The following is an 18,321-nucleotide window of genomic DNA, read 5'->3' on the forward strand; positions in this document are numbered from 1 at the left end:
CAAAAAGCATAATGTGAATGCTAATTACATTTTTTTAACTTAATTCAAAAACTAAAAACAAAACAAAATTAAAACCTTCATTACATTTATTTAACTAAAAAAACAAATAATCATAAATAAACCCTAATATTTTTGTTGTATTTAATTTAAGGAACACAAAAGCATGAATAATATATTTATCTTGTTTATTTAATTTGATAAAAAAACACAAAAAGTAAACAATTTAATTATAGAATGTAATTTAAAAAAAACACAAAAAACATAATTAAAACGCTCAATTTATTTCTTTAACCGTCATTTTAATTAATATAAAAAACACAGAAAAATCATAACCAAACCATTATTTTTTGTTTTATTTAATTCAAAAAACACAAAGCATACATAAAATATTTTTATATTGTTTATTTATTTGAATAAAAAACAAAAAGTAAACAATTACTAATTTTTAACTAAAAAACACACAAAAAGGCGTAATTAAAACCTTTATTTTGTGTTTTATTTAATTCAAAGAACACGAAAGCTAAATGAAATATTTGATCTTGTTTATTTAATTTAATAAAAAATTTTAAGTAAAAAAATACAAAAAGCATAAAAACATTTTATTTAACTTAATTCAAAAACCACAAACAAATCATAATTAACACCCTCATTTTATTCATTTAATTTAAAAAACACATCAAAATATTATTTTGATGTTTATTTATTTCAAAGAACACAAAGCATACATAAAATATTTTATATTGTTTATTTATTTGAATAAAAAACAAAAAGTAAACAATTACTAACTTTTAACTAAAAACACACAAAAAAGCGTAATTAAAACCTTTATTTTGTGTTTTATTTAATTCAAAGAACACGAAAGCTAAATGAAATATTTGATCTTATTTAATTTAATAAAAAATTTTAAGTAAAAAAACACAAAAAAGCATAAAAACATTTTTTTTATTTAACTTAATTCAAAAACCACAAACAAATCATAATTAACACCCTCATTTTATTCATTCAATTTAATTTAAAAAACACATCAAAATATTATTTTGATGTTTTATTTATTTCAAAGAACACAAAGCATGCATAAAATATTTTATATTGTTTATTTATTTTAATAAAAAACTAAAAGTAAACAATTACTAACTTTTAACTAAAAAACACACAAAAAAGCGTAATTAAAACCTTTATTATGTGTTTTATTTAATTCAAAGAACACGAAAGCTAAATGAAATATTTGATCTTGTTTATTTAATTTAATAAAAAAATTTAAGTAAAAAAACACAAAAAATCATGAAAACATTTTATTTATTTAACTTAATTCAAAACCACAAACAAATCATAATTAACACCCTCATTTTATTCATTTAATTTAATTTAAAAAACACATCAAAATATTATTTTTATGTTTTATTTATTTCAAAGAACACAAAGCATACATACAATATTTTTATATTGTTTATTTATTTGAATAAAAAACAAAAAGTAAACAATTACTAATTTTTAACTAAAAAACACACAAAAAAGCGTAATTAAAACCTTTATTTTGTGTTTTATTTCATTCAAAGAACACGAAAGCTAAATGAAATATTTGATCTTTTTTATTTAATTTAATAAAAAAATTTAAGTAAGAAAACACAAAAAAAACATAAAAACATTTTATTTAATTAACTTAATTCAAAAACCACAAACAAATCATAATTAACACCCTCATTTCATTCATTTAATTTAATTTAAAAAACACATCAAAATATTATTTTGCTGTTTTATTTATTTCAAAGAACACAAAGCATACATATATTTTATATTGTTTATTTATTTGAATAAAAAACAAAAAGTAAACAATTACTAATTTTTAACTAAAAAACACACAAAAAGGCGTAATTAAAACCTTTATTTTGTGTTTTATTTAATTCAAAGAACACGAAAGCTAAATGAAATATTTGATCTTGTTTATTTAATTTAATAAAAAATTTTAAGTAAAAAAATACAAAAAGCATAAAAACATTTTATTTAACTTAATTCAAAAACCACAAACAAATCATAATTAACACCCTCATTTTATTCATTTAATTTAAAAAACACATCAAAATATTATTTTGATGTTTTATTTATTTCAAAGAACACAAAGCATGCATAAAATATTTTATATTGTTTATTTATTTTAATAAAAAACAAAAAGTAAACAATTACTCACTTTTAACTAAAAAACACACAAAAAAGCGTAATTAAAACCTTTATTTTGTGTTTTATTCAATTCAAAGAACACGAAAGCTAAATGAAATATTTTATCTCGTTTATTTAATTTAATAAAAATTTTTAAGTAAAAAAACACAAAAAAGCATAAAAACATTTTATTTATTTAACTTAATTCAAAAACCACAAACAAATCATAATTAACACCCTCATTTTATTCATTTAATTGAATTTAAAAAACACATCAAAATATTATTTTGATGTTTTATTTATTTCAAAGAACACAAAGCATACATAAAATATTTTATATTGTTTATTTATTTTAATAAAAAACTAAAAGTAAACAATTACTCACTTTTAACTAAAAAACACACAAAAAAGCGTAATTAAAACCTTTATTTTGTGTTTTATTCAATTCAAAGAACACGAAAGCTAAATGAAATATTTTATCTTGTTTATTTAATTTAATAAAAAATTTTAAGTAAAAAAACACAAAAAAGCATAAAACATTTTATTTAATTAACTTAATTCAAAAACCACAAACAAATCATAATTAACACCCTCATTTTATTCATTTAATTTAATTTAAAAAACACATCAAAATATTATTTTGATGTTTTATTTATTTCAAAGAACACAAAGCATAAATAAAATATTTTATATTATTTATTTATTTGAATAAAAAACAAAAAGTAAACAATTAATAACTTTTAACTAAAAAACACACAAAAAAGCGTAATTAAAACCTTTATTTTGTGTTTTATTCAATTCAAAGAACACGAAAGCTAAATGAAATATTTTATCTTGTTTATTTAATTTAATAAACATTTTTAAGTAAAAAAACACAAAAAAGCATAAAAACATTTTATTTATTTAACTTAATTCAAAAACCACACACAAATCATAATTAACACCCTCATTTTATTCATTTAATTTAATTAAAAAACACATCAAAATATATATATAAAAAAACACAATTAAACCTTTATTTTTTTTGTTTTATTTAAGTTTAAGGAACACAAAGGCATGTAAAAAAAACACTATCTTAATTATTTAACTGAATAAAAAACACCAAAAACTCAATTTAACTACTAAATTTGATTAAGAATAGAAAAAAGGCATAATGAAAAAGTTTATCTACTTTATTAAAAAGTAATTATAATCAAAAATGTTATATTGTTTATTTGATCTAAAAACAAACCTACTTAAAAGCCTTATTTATAAAGAGCGCTGTAAAAAAATAGTACACACTTTAAAAAAGTCTTGAGCGATTACAAAAATGCTTTACTTTTAACATTTCGTATTATTTTCTATACAAAATCTCAATATTAAAAAAATGACAAAATACCCACTTCAAGTCTTTACTTAATTGAATAAAAATGTGTTAACACTTTATTTCATCCAATTAAAACATTTATCATTTAAAAACTTCTGCGCACACACACACACACACACACTTACCCTTCTTTCCTGGCTCGGATGCGACTGTGGCTGACAATCTTGTCATAGGCAGAAGATTCCACGCTGCTTAGTGAGCAGAGCGCCCCCACCAGGAGGATCACGGCTGTCAGATGCTGCATCCTGTTCGCTCTGCACACCTCCACAAGCTGCAAACTGCTGAGATGTAAGAGTGTGTGCGAGCGAGGCAGCTCTTTTATACTCACAGGCACACACACACACACACACACACACACATACACACACACACACACACACACACACACACACACACACACACACACACACACACACACCTCCATCACGCCCCAGAGTCCCCAGGACGCCCTGAGCCACTACACACCCTACAAAGGACACACAAGCACAAAGTCACATATTTCTATTTCATACAGAGCAGTATTATGAGTAAATGTGAAAGAAAGATATACATACATACATATATATATATATATATATAGAAAATATGTATATATTTTTTCTACGTATTTAAAAGTTCTTTTTAGATTATTTTTACAGTAAAATTCTAACAAATGAGCTTCAGTTTTTACAGTCAATTCTACGATTGTTGTTTTTACAGTGCATTACTGTAAATGTAAAATGGTGTATGTATGTACATATATATTTATATATATAAATATACACATATGTATGTATGTATGCATATATATATATATATATATATATATATATATATACCGCTTATCCATACATACAAACATACACACACACATATATATATATATATATATATACATATATATATATACATATATATATATATACACATATATACACACACATATATATATATATATATATACACACACATATATATATATACACATATATATATACATATATACACACACATATATATATATATATATATACACACACATATATATATACATATATATACACATATATATATATACATATATATATATATATATATATATATATACATATATATATATATCCATCCATTTTCTACCGCTTATTCCCTTTTGGGGTCACGGGGGGCGCTGGCGCCTATCTCATCTACAATCGGGCGGAAGGCGGGGTACCCCCTAGACAAGTCGCCACCTCAACGCAGGGCCAACACAGATAGACAGACAACATTCACACTCACATTCACACACTAGGGCCAATTAGTGTTGCCAATCAACCTATCCCCAGGTGCATGTTTTTGGAGGTGGGAGGAAGCTGGAGTACCCGGAGGGAACCCACGCATTCACGGGGAGAACATGCAAACTCCACACAGAAAGATCCCAAGCCTGGATTTGAACCCAGGACTGCAGGACCTTCGTATTGTGAGGCAGACGCACTAACCCCTCTTCCACCGTGAAGCCCATATATATATATATATATATATACATATACATATATATACATATATATATACATATATATATACATATTTATATATATACATATATATACACATATATATATACACACCTCAGACATATTTTGGTACTTAATGCATGCTAATGCTAGAAGGCTAGCATTTTTCAGGTAATTTGTTATTTGACACCCTACAGTTAGCATTTTAGCATGCTAACATTAAAATGCTAAAGTTTTTTTTTATCTTAGCCAAATGAACGGCTATATATATCTAAGTGTCATATATTTTGGTATTTCACTAATGCTAAATGTAAACATGCTATTGTTAGCATTTTAACTTCTTTTAGCTAATTGTGTATATATTTTTTGTTACCTGATGCTATCTGGCCATCTGCTAACTGTTAGCATTTCAGTTTGGCTTCGGCTCACCAGCATTCACGCAAAATCTCAATGGAAATTACACCTCTGTGTCATATATTTTGGTATTTCATTCATGCTAAATGTAAACATGCTATTGTAAGCATTGTAACTTTTTTTTTTTTTTTTTTTTAGCTAATTGTGCATATATTTTTTGTTACCTGATGCTATCTGGCCATCTGCTAACTGTTAGCATTTCAGTTTGGCTTCGGCTCACCAGCATTCACGCAAAATCTCAATGGAAATTACACCTCTGTGTCATATATTTTGGTATTTCATTCATGCTGCAACCTTATCGTGGTAGAGGAGTTTGCGTGTCCCAATGATCCTAGGAGCTATGTTGTCCGGGGGCATAAAGCCCCCTGGTAGGGTCTCCCAAGGCAAACAGGTTCTAGGTGAGTGATCAGACAAAGAGCAGCTCAAAGACTTCTATGGAATTACAACGAAATGAACCCAGATTTCCCTCGCCCGGACGTGGGTCACCGGGGCCCCGCTCTGGAGCCAGGCCCGGAGTTGGGGCACGATGGCGAGCGCCTGGTGGCCGGGCCTGTTCCCATGGGGCCCGGCCGGGCACAGCCCGAAGAGGCAACGTGGGTCACCCCTCCAATGGGCTCACCACCCATAGCAGGGGCCATAGAGGTCGGGTGCATTGTGAGCTGGGCGGCAGCCGAAGGCAGGGCACTTGGCGGTCCGATCCTCGGCTACAGAAGCTAGCTCTTAGGACGTGGAACGTCACGTCACTGGGGGGGAAGGAGCCTGAGCTAGTGCGCGAAGTCGAGAAATTCCGGCTGGATATAGTTGGACTCACTTCGACGCACAGCAAGGGCTCTGGAACCACTTCTCTCGAGAGGGATTGGACCCTCTTCCACTCTGGCGTTGCCGGCAGTGAGAGGCGACGGGCTGGGGTGGCAATTCTTGTTTCCCCCCGGCTCAAAGCCTGTACGTTGGAGTTCAACCCGGTGGACGAAAGGGTAGCCTCCCTCCGCCTTCGGGTGGGGGGACGGGTCCTGACTGTTGTTTGTGCTTATGCACCAAACAGCAGTTCAGAGTACCCACCCTTTTTGGGAACACTCGAGGGAGTACTGGAAAGTGCTCCTCCGGGTGATTCCCTTGTCCTACTGGGAGACTTCAACGCTCACGTTGGCAACGACAGTGAAACCTGGAGAGGCGTGATTGGGAAGAATGGCCGCCCGGATCTGAACCCGAGTGGTGTTTTGTTATTGGACTTTTGTGCTCGTCACAGTTTGTCGATAACAAACACCATGTTCAAACATAAGGGTGTCCATATGTGCACTTGGCACCAGGATACCCAAGGCCGCAGTTCCATGATCGACTTTGTAGTTGTGTCATCGGATTTGCGGCCTCATGTTTTGGACACTCGGGTGAAGAGAGGGGCGGAGCTTTCTACCGATCACCACCTGGTGGTGAGTTGGCTGCGATGGTGGGGGAGGATGCCGGACAGACCTGGGAGGCCCAAACGCATTGTGAGGGTCTGCTGGGAACGTCTGGCAGAGTCTCCTGTCAGACAAAGTTTCAATTCCCACCTCCGGAAGAACTTTGAACATGTCACGAGGGAGGTGCTGGACATTGAGTCCGAGTGGACCATGTTCCGCACCTCTATTGTCGAGGCGGCAGATCGGAGCTGTGGCCGCAAGGTAGTTGGTGCCTGTCGGGGCGGCAATCCTAAAACCCCTTGGTGGACACCAGCGGTGAGGGATGCCGTCAAGCTGAAGAAGGAGTCCTATCGGGTCCTTTTGGCTCATAGGACTCCGGAGGCAGTGGACAGGTACCGACAGGCCAAGCGGTGTGCAGCTTCAGCGGTCGCGGAGGCAAAAACTCGGACATGGGAAGAGTTCGGGGAAGCCATGGAAAACGACTTCCGGACGGCTTCGAAGCGATTCTGGACCACCGTCCGCCGCCTCAGGAAGGGGAAGCAGTGCACTATCAACACCGTGTATGGTGCGGATGGTGTTCTGCTGACCTCGACTGCGGATGTTGTGGATAGGTGGAAGGAATACTTTGAAGACCTCCTCAATCCCACCAACACGTCTTCCTATGAGGAAGCAGTGCCTGGGGAATCTGTGGTGGACTTTCCTATTTCTGGGGCTGAGGTCGCTGAGGTAGTTAAAAAGCTCCTCGGTGGCAAGGCCCCAGGGGTGGACGAGATCCGCCCGGAGTTCCTTAAGGCTCTGGATGCTGTGGGGCTGTCTTGGTTGACAAGACTTTGCAGCATCGCGTGGACATCGGGGGCGGTACCTCTGGATTGGCAGACCGGGGTGGTGGTTCCTCTCTTTAAGAAGGGGGACCGGAGGGTGTGTTCCAACTATCGTGGGATCACACTCCTCAGCCTTCCCGGTAAGGTTTATTCAGGTGTACTGGAGAGGAGGCTACGTCGGATAGTCGAACCTCGGATTCAGAAGGAACAGTGTGGTTTTCGTCCTGGTCGTGGAACTGTGGACCAGCTCTTTACTCTCGGCAGGGTTCTTGAGGGTGCATGGGAGTTTGCCCAACCAGTCTACATGTGCTTTGTGGACTTGGAGAAGGCATTCGACCGTGTCCCTCGGGAAGTCCTGTGGGGAGTGCTCAGAGAGTATGGGGTATCGGACTGTCTTATTGTGGCGGTCCGTTCCCTGTACGATCAGTGCCAGAGCTTGGTTCGCATTGCCGGCAGTAAGTCGAACACATTTCCAGTGAGGGTTGGACTCCGCCAAGGCTGTCCTTTGTCACCGATTCTGTTCATAACTTTTATGGACAGAATTTCTAGGCGCAGTCAAGGCGTTGAGGGGTTCCGGTTTGGTAACCGCAGGATTAGGTCTCTGCTTTTTGCAGATGATGTGGTCCTGATGGCTTCATCTGACCGGGATCTTCAGCTCTCGCTGGATCGGTTCGCAGCCGAGTGTGAAGCGACCGGAATGAGAATCAGCACCTCCAAATCCGAGTACATGGTTCTCGCCCGGAAAAGGGTGGAGTGCCATCTCCGGGTTGGGGAGGAGACCCTGCCCCAAGTGGAGGAGTTCAAGTACCTAGGAGTCTTGTTCACGAGTGAGGGAAGAGTGGATCGTGAGATCGACAGGCGGATCGGTGCGGCGTCCTCAGTAATGCGGACGTTGTACCGATCCGTTGTGGTGAAGAAGGAGCTGAGCCGGAAGGCAAAGCTCTCAATTTACCGGTCGATCTACGTTCCCATCCTCACCTACGGTCATGAGCTTTGGGTCATGACCGAAAGGATAAGATCACGGGTACAAGCGGCCGAAATGAGTTTCCTCCGCCGTGTGGCGGGGCTCTCCCTTAGAGATAGGGTGAGAAGCTCTGCCATCCGGGAGGAACTCAAAGTAAAGCCGCTGCTCCTCCACATCGAGAGGAGCCAGATGAGGTGGTTCGGGCATCTGGTCAGGATGCCACCCGAACGCCTCCCTAGGGAGGTGTTTAAGGCACGTCCAACCGGTAGGAGGCCACGGGGAAGACCCAGGACAAGTTGGGAAGACTATGTCTCCCGGCTGGCCTGGGAACGCCTCGGGATCCCCCTGGAAGAGCTAGACGAAGTGGCTGGGGAGAGGGAAGTCTGGGTTTCCCTGCTTAGGCTGTTGCCCCCGCGACCCGACCTCGGATAAGCGGAAGATGATGGATGGATGGATGGATTAATGTAAACATGCGATTGTTAACATGTTATTAGCATGCTAGCGTTTGGTTTTTCTTTTAGCTCACTTTGCCTATATTTTTTGTGCGGTTTGACAAAATTAACGCGATAATAATACATCGACTAAAAGTTCCTTTAAGGGCGACAATTTTTGACGTGCATGATTCCCGACTGCTTTTTGACCCTAGGCCCGTTCCGTAGCTTCAGGAAATGTAATGGTGTCCAATTACAGTGGAGCCCCAAGCGGGAAAATAATGAACAGAAACGCAACAAGAAAAGCAGGAAATTATAGAATTTTCTGGTCCAAAGCCATGACGAGGCGTTCTACGGACAGGAAAAGACCATTTTATCTCCGATCGGAGTGAGACGATGCCATTGGAGCTAACTCCTGACGGCTTCTGTTTACATTACAGTTAATAATTAATTTTAAAAAATGGTATTTGTTACTCAAACTAAAAATGGTCTTACAATACGATCATGCTTTGTCAAAGAAGTTTTGTCATGTAGTCTGTGATATTTCTACCAAATAAACGTTTTTTATTGCACTATGAAATTACGTGTATATTATTTTATAACATGTTATTGTTGATAGTTTACAATTACAGAACGTTTAGCAGGCCGAATATTACATTTTATTACTAAATAGAAGGTTAAAACAATGTCATGCAGCAAAACAAACAAGATTAACTTGTACAACATGTAACGTACAGAATATCGGAAGGAATATCACAGATTACATTCGCAAACATCTTCGACAATTAAAGAATGATCGTAAAAATCCAAATTTTGCGTTATTAATGCATAAAAACCGGTATCTAAACATGGACGTGTAGCTCCTCCTCTGAATGCGAGTGCTCCTACAGCGGGAATACAAAATCTGGCAAGGCGCCAACGTATTTAAGATATATATTATTTTAAAAATGTAAAAATATTTTAAAACTCTCATTAAAAGCCTGTTTATGTCCTATTGTGATATTTAAAAAAGGATAATGTTTAAAAAACTTTTCATTAAACGCAAACTAATTGTCCTGTCACGGTTACAAAAAATGTAATTATTATCTGTCTTGGGTACATTTATTAATAACAAAAAAATATTTTTTTCTGCTATTATTAATTGCTATTAACTTTGAGTTAACTATAAATAAAATGTGATTATTGAGATTAAATATTTTAATGGTTTGACAGCCCAAATTATTTTGCTACTTTTTGACGCGTTCTGGCCAAATGAAATAATTTTACTACTAAATAGAAGGTTAAAACAATGTCATGCAGCAAAAAAAAAAACACGATTAACTTGTACAACATGTAACGTACAGAATATCGGAAGGAATATCACAGATTACATTCGCAAACATCTTCGACAATTAAAGCATGATCGTAAAAATCCTAATTTTCCGTTATTAATGCATAAAAACCGGTATCTAAACATGGACGTGTAGCTCCTCCTCTGAATGCGAGTGCTCCTACAGCGGGAATACAAAATCTGGCAAGAGGCCAACCTACTAAAGATATATATTATTTTAAACATTTTAAAATATTTTAAAACTCTCATTAAAAGCGTGTTTATGTCCTATTGAGATGTTTACAAAAGGATAATGTTTAAAAAACTTTTCATTAAACGCAAACTAATTGTCCTGTCATTGTTAAAAAATTTTTTATTATTATCTGTCTTGGGTACATTTATTAATAACAAAAAAAATAATTTTTCTGCTATTATTGCAATTAACTTTGGGTTAACTATAAACAAAATGTGATTATTGAGATTTAATATTTTAATGGTTTGACAGCCCAAATTATTTTGCTACTTTTTGCCGCATTCTGGCCAAATCAAATCATTTTATTACTAAATAGAAGGTTAAAACAATGTCATGCAGCAAAAAAAAAAACACGATTAACTTGTACAACATGTAACGTACAGAATATCGGAAGGAATATCACAGATTACATTCGCAAACATCTTCGACAATCAAAGCATGATCGTAAAAATCCAAATTTTGCGTTATTAATGCATAAAAACCGGTATCTAAACATGGACGTGTAGCTCCTCCTCTGAATGCGAGTGCTCCTACAGCGGGAATACAAAATCTGGCAAGGCGCCAACCTACTAAAGATATATATTATTTTAAACATTTTAAAATATTTTAAAACTCTCATTAAAAGCGTGTTTATGTCCTATTGAGATGTTTACAAAAGGATAATGTTTAAAAAACTTTTCATTAAACGCAAACTAATTGTCCTGTCATTGTTAAAAAAATTTTTATTATTATCTGTCTTGGGTACATTTATTAATAACAAAAAAAATAATTTTTCTGCTATTATTGCAATTAACTTTGGGTTAACTATAAACAAAATGTGATTATTGAGATTTAATATTTTAATGGTTTGACAGCCCAAATTATTTTGCTACTTTTTGCCGCATTCTGGCCAAATCAAATAATTTTATTACTAAATAGAAGGTTAAAACAATGTCATGCAGCAAAAAAAAAAACACGATTAACTTGTACAACATGTAACGTACAGAATATCGGAAGGAATATCACAGATTACATTCGCAAACATCTTCGACAATCAAAGCATGATCGTAAAAATCCAAATTTTGCGTTATTAATGCATAAAAACCGGTATCTAAACATGGACGTGTAGCTCCTCCTCTGAATGCGAGTGCTCCTACAGCGGGAATACAAAATCTGGCAAGGCGCCAACATACTTAAGATATATATTATTTTAAAAATGTAAAAATATTTTAAAACTCTCATTAAAAGTGTGTTTATTTCCTATTGAGCTGTTTAAAAAAGGATAATGTTTAAAAAAACCTTTCATTAAACGCAAACTAATTGTCCTGTCATGGTTAAAAAAAACTTAATTATTATCTGTCTTGGGTACACTTTTTAATAACAAAAAATAAAGGTTTCTGCTATTATTAATTGCTAGTAACTTTGAGTTAACTATAAACAAAAGCATGATCGTAAAAATCCAAATTTTGCGTTATTAATCCATAAAAACCGGTATCTAAACATGGACGTGTAGCTCCTCCTCTGAATGCGAGTGCTCCTACAGCGGGAATACAAAATCTGGCAAGGCGCCAACATACTTAAGATATATATTATTTTAAAAATGTAAAAATATTTTAAAACTCTCATTAAAAGTGTGTTTATTTCCTATTGAGCTGTTTAAAAAAGGCTAATGTTTAAAAAAACCTTTCATTAAACGCAAACTAATTGTCCTGTCATGGTTAAAAAAAACTTAATTATTATCTGTCTTGGGTACACTTTTTAATAACAAAAAATAAAGGTTTCTGCTATTATTAATTGCTAGTAACTTTGAGTTAACTATAAACAAAAGCATGATCGTAAAAATCCAAATTTTGCGTTATTAATCCATAAAAACCGGTATCTAAACATGGACGTGTAGCTCCTCCTCTGAATGCGAGTGCTCCTACAGCGGGAATACAAAATCTGGCAAGGCGCCAACGTACTTAACATATATATTATTTTAAAAATGTAAAAATATTTTAAAACTCTCATTAAAAGCGTGTTTATGTCCTATTGAGATGTTTAAAAAAGGATAATGTTTAAAAAAAACTTTTCATTAAACGCAAACTAATTGTCCTGTCATGGTTAAAAAAAACGTAATTATTATCTGTCTTGGGTACACTTTTTAATAACAAAAAATAAAGGTTTCTGCTATTATTAATTGCTATTAACTTTGAGTTAACTATAAACAAAAGCATGATCGTAAAAATCCAAATTTTGCGTTATTAATGCATAAAAAACGGTATCTAAACATGGACGTGTAGCTCCTCCTCTGAATGCGAGTGCTCCTACAGCGGGAATACAAAATCTGGCAAGACGCCAACCTACTAAAGATATATATTATTTTAAACATTATAAAATATTTTAAAACTCTCATTAAAAGCGTGTTTATGTCCTATTGAGATGTTTACAAAACTATAATGTTTAAAAAACTTTTCATTAAACGCAAACTAATTGTCCTGTCATGGTTAAAAAAAACTTGACTATTATCCATCTAGGGCAATGTTTTTCAACCACTGTGCCGCAGCACACTAGTGTGTCGTGGGAAACTATGCAACTTCCCCTAATTTATGCCCAAAAATATTTTTAGCAAATCAATAATCATAATCTGCCAATAACGTGCCGTTACTTAGTGTCTGTGCCGTGTAAAACTCGGCAGGGTAACCACATAATACTCCATGCCAGTAGGTGGCAGCATTGCTTTGTAAGAGTCGGAATGTGTCGGGTGAGACAAGGATGGTTTGTTGTGAACGTGGACCCCGACTTAACAAATTGAAAAACGTATTCAGGTGTTACCATTTAGTGGTCAATTGTATGAAATATCTACTAATAAAAGTCTCAATCAATCCCGATATGCAGACCAGAGTGGGAGGCAGTGTGCAGGTAAAAAAAGGCATGTAATGCTTAAATCCAAAATGAACGAAAAGGCTACGCAAAACGAAAGTCAAACTGAACTGGCTACAAAGTAAACAGAGACAGAATGCTGGACGACAGCAAAAACTTACGGCTTCCACAAAGTACATCCGTACGTGACACGACAAACAATGTCCACACCAAGAAGGATAGCAACAACGTAGATAGCCTTGCTTGCTTGATTGATTGATACTTTTATTAGTAGATTGCACAGTTCAGTACATATTCCGTACAATTGACCACTAAATGGTAACACCCCAATACGTTTTTCAACTTGTGTAAGTCGGGGTCCACGTTAATCAATTCATGGTAACACAAAGTACATTTTTTTACGTTTTCTGCCGGTGGTGTGCCTCCGGATTTTTTTTCATGACAAAAATGTGCCTTGCCTTAAAAAAAGGTTGAAAAACACTGGTCTAGGGTACCCTTATTAATAACGGAAAATTACATTTTTCCGCTATTAATTGCAATTAACTTTGAGTTAACTATAAACTCAATTTGACTATTGAGATTAAATATTTTACAGCCATAATTATTTTGCCACTTTTTGACGCTATCTGGCCAACGTGCTAACAGTTAGCATCCAAATTCAACACGAAATTGCCATCAAATATACGTTTTATAGGTAAAATCTTTATTTTGTAGTGTATATGTTTCTTTTACTTTTTATTCTGATTGGCAACCCTAAATTGGCCCTAGTGTGTGAATGTGAATGTTGTCTGTCTATCTGTGTTGGCCCTGCGAGGAGGTTGCGACTTGTCCAGGGTGTACCCCGCCTTCCGCCCGATTGTAGCTGAGATAGGCGCCAGCGCCCCCCGCGACCCCACAAGGGAATAAGCGGTAGGAAATGGATGGATGGATGTATGTAGAAGTGTCTGGTTGTATCTGCTGCTTTAATGTCTTTAATGTCCTCTGTGTTCTTTGATGTTTGATGTTTCCCTCTTACACACATGTAAGAGGGATGTGTACTATGGCTATGAGTTTTTTTTTTTTTTTTTTTTCTCCCCTTGGCCTCAGTCTGCACCCCCACTCCAGGGCCCAGGCTAAGACCGATTTTTTTAAAATTTTATTTTAATCTTCTATTCTTTTCTCCCCCCCCGTTTACCTGTATGTCATCTTTTTTGTAAGGGGCGCTGGAAGCCGGCAGACCCGTCAGCGATCCTGTTCTGTCTCCCTGTAATGTTTGTCTGATCTTGAATGGGATTGTGCTGAAAATTTTAATTTTCCTGAAGGAATAAATAAAGTACTATCTAATCTATCTAATATAATCTAATCTAATTTTGACGATAAAAATGACTAAAACGGCTCCCCACTCGCTTTGATCGGCGGAAAAAGTCAACAGGTTGTCAAGTTTCATGTCCAACCATCACGGCCTCTCTTGTCGTTTTAAATGAGTACAAGCACTTTATTATTACTTTGTTGACGTATTGTGCAAAAAGTGTTTTGTCATGAACAAGAAATATTACTAGGGATGCGCAGATTAATCGGTAACCGAATACATTCGGCCGAATATGGCAAAAAAAAGCCACATTCGGCCTTCGGTGGAATGAGTTAAGAACAAGGCCGAATAGTGGCATGTGACGCAATTTTTGGACGCGGTGACGCAATCAACCAACGTGCAGCGACGTTGGGATATGTTGTGTACCTGTATAAGTGTATGAGGTTACAAGCACACACTTATTGAGATTTAGTGGGGCCTCTGTTTACATTATTAGCCTGTTGTGTAGGCTACCTGTATAAATGTAAGACAGGGGTGCCCATTACGTCGATCGCGAGCTACCAGTCGACCGCGGCGGGGGGGTGTGTCAGTCGATCTCCAGCCAGGCTTTTAAAAAAAAATAGACCTAAAAATTAGCGATCATCAATCTTCACCAAGACGTCACTTAAATGACATTCACGGTACCGGAGGGTCTTGTGAGATGACGCTGGCTGCTGCAAGATCATTATTATGAAAATATGACCGAGAGGAAGGCGAGAAACACTTTTTATTTCAACAGACTCTCGCGCCGTACCTTCCGTCAAAACTCTAAAGGCCGACTGCACATTTCCTATCTTCACAATAAAAGCCCTGCTTCATGCTGCCTGCGCTAACTAAATACAGAGTCTGGGAAAACTGGCGTGCACAAGCGATCCATCAGAAAGCTGGCGTGCACATCACTTGTGCACGCCAGCTTTCCGAGACTCTTATTTTGTTAGCGCAGGCAGCATGAAGCAGGGCTTTTATTGTGAAGATAGGAAATGTGCAGAGTTTTGACGGAAGGGACGGCGCTAAAGTCTGTTGAAATAAAAAGTGTTTCTCGCCTTCCTCTCTGTCATTTTTTCATAATAATGAACTGGCAGCAGCCAGCGTCATCTCACAAGACCCTCGGGTGCCGTGAATGTCAATCAAGCAAGCTACGGAATTTGCCGCCAATGCTTTTCCTGTAAAGTGTATGGAAGCTGGATGAATTAGATGCCAAAAAACCAACCACTTTCATGTGGTATTGTACAGAAAGGACAACTTTTTTTCTCCTCCATTTGAAAATGTGGGCGTTATCATCATTACTGTCTGATTCCAATCAATGCAAGTCATCAGAATCAGGTAATACACCAACTTATATTCTTGTCTTGGTGAAAGAAAGACATCTATATGTGTTACACATGCTTGTATTATCATTAAACACATTTAACTTGTGTACAAAAATGTCTCTTTCATAAATAAATAAATATAAATGATATATATAAATGAGGTAGATCCCCTCGAGTTGGTCAATTGAAAAGTAGCTCGCCTGCAGAAAAAGTGTGGGCACCCCTGCATTACATCATATTCACATACATCACATATCTGTTGTCTGCCCTAACTGTCAAAATATATATTTTTTGTTTACATCCCAACCATACTACCCCCCCAACCCCCAAAAAAGAAAGAAACCGCAGTAAAATAAAGTAGTATTTGCAAATACTACAATTAAATAAAGAAATAAATAATATACTAGGAAATGGATACCCCCGGAGAGCCCAACTTTGAAACAACGGAGAAGATAACTACCATTATTAATTACAAAATTGGATAAATTTACATCATACTGGGAAAACTGGGTCAATTATGTCACGCTCCATAAGCCTAATATTTATTTCTCGAATTAGTGATTGTACTGCTTAATTTGTTTTATTTTTTTAAAGCCTATTTTTGGTTTATTTTATGGGCCTGGTACATCATAACACAATGAAAGGTGTGACTAAATTACCAAATTGTACACTTTAATCAAAATAAATGATACACTATGAGAGGTTCTAAATCAGGGGTCACCAACCTTTTTGAAAGCAAGAGCTACTTCTTGGGTACTGATTCATGCCAAGGGCTACCAGTTTGATACACACTTAAATAAATTGCCAGAAATAGCCAATTTGCTCAATTTATTTTTAACTATGTTATTATTAATAATTAATGATATTTATCTTTGTGGAAACACTGATTATCTGAATGATTTCTCACATTTTTGATGACATGTTTTAAATAGGTTAAAATCCAGTCTGCACTTTGTTAGAATATATAACAAATTGGATGCAAGTCATCAGAATCAGGTAATACACCAACTTATATTCTTGTCTTGGTGAAAGAAAGACATCTATATGTGTTACACATGCTTGTATTATCATTAAACACATTTAACTTGTGTACAAAAATGTCTCTTTCATAAATAAATAAATATAAATGATATATATAAATGAGGTAGATCCCCTCGAGTTGGTCAATTGAAAAGTAGCTCGCCTGCAGAAAAAGTGTGGGCACCCCTGCTGTATGAGGTTACAAGCACACACTTAATTGAGATTTACTTGAGCCTTCTGTTTACATTATTAGCATATCTACTGTGGCTAAGCAGACTTTTGCCAAAAGGACAATAAATCATTTGTTGTTGGTTTATCCACTTTAATGCACTTGATTTTTTTTTGGAATGCATGTTTTGTTTGAAGGCCTAATAGAAATGAAAAACTTTATGCTTTTTTTTTCAAAAGCAAAGGCTACTGGAATATTAAAAAAATGTCAATTATTCAATAAAAAAATTACATTATTTGAAAAACATGTCTAAATATTTTTCTAGGATATTTATGCAATATAAAAAAAATGGTGAAAAACTGCATTCATCCAAGCGTTTAAATTTTATTCGGCTTCGGCTACAAATTTTCATTCCGGTGCATCCCTAAATATTACATACTTTTTTAATGTGTTGCGCAAATCTCCAGTAGGACGTTTTATTGGAGTTCATTTTGCATATATTAACCTACACTGAGAGGATTTCAGGCGTCTTTATTGTGGAAAATGTATCTAAAATGCGCCCCGGGGTTCTCTAATGTTTATGTTTGCATCCTCCAGCCGTGACAGTTTTCCTGCTTATTAAACATTTTAACGCATCGGACCATGAAATAAGACTTATTGAGGAGTGAAGCGCAGCACTTGGAGAAAGTGGAATAAAATACAATAAATAAACTATATATATATACATTTTATTACCATGCATAATATAGTACAAGCTGGATTTAAAGTAAATGCCTTTCTTCATCCACTCTATGCGATGGCTCCCTCTGGCGGCCAGAGCTTGTCAGTGCAGCCAGACCTCTTTTTAAAATGACAGCTTCACCTTTACTTTGACTTTTACTGTAAATATTTAGCACCAAATGTTTCACCCAGACTCCATCCTTACAGCACATCTTGGCCCATAAAGTCTTTAGTTGTCTCTTGGACTTAAATCCTTTCCTTTCTGCGTACTCCAACTGTCCATTAACAACCCGTACGATAATTTAATACAGGGGTAGGGAACCTATGGCTCTAGAGCCAGATGTGGCTCTTTTGAT

The 18,321-nt window shown here is 35.5% G+C and overlaps 1 protein-coding gene across 2 annotated transcripts in view; it reads right to left on the reverse strand.

The window, feature by feature from the left end:
• Window positions 1-18,321, reverse strand: part of LOC133550788 (periostin-like) — a 92,740-nt gene that overhangs the window by 72,011 nt on the left and 2,408 nt on the right. For both annotated transcript variants that reach the window (XM_061896826.1, XM_061896827.1), the window contains exon 2: window positions 3,646-3,798. In XM_061896826.1, the coding sequence (XP_061752810.1) occupies window positions 3,646-3,798 (153 nt within the window). The remainder of the gene's footprint in view (window positions 1-3,645; window positions 3,799-18,321) is intronic.

The sequence above is a fragment of the Nerophis ophidion genome, linkage group LG04 (genome assembly GCF_033978795.1).
Source record: "Nerophis ophidion isolate RoL-2023_Sa linkage group LG04, RoL_Noph_v1.0, whole genome shotgun sequence".
Taxonomy (NCBI): Eukaryota; Metazoa; Chordata; class Actinopteri; order Syngnathiformes; family Syngnathidae; genus Nerophis; species Nerophis ophidion.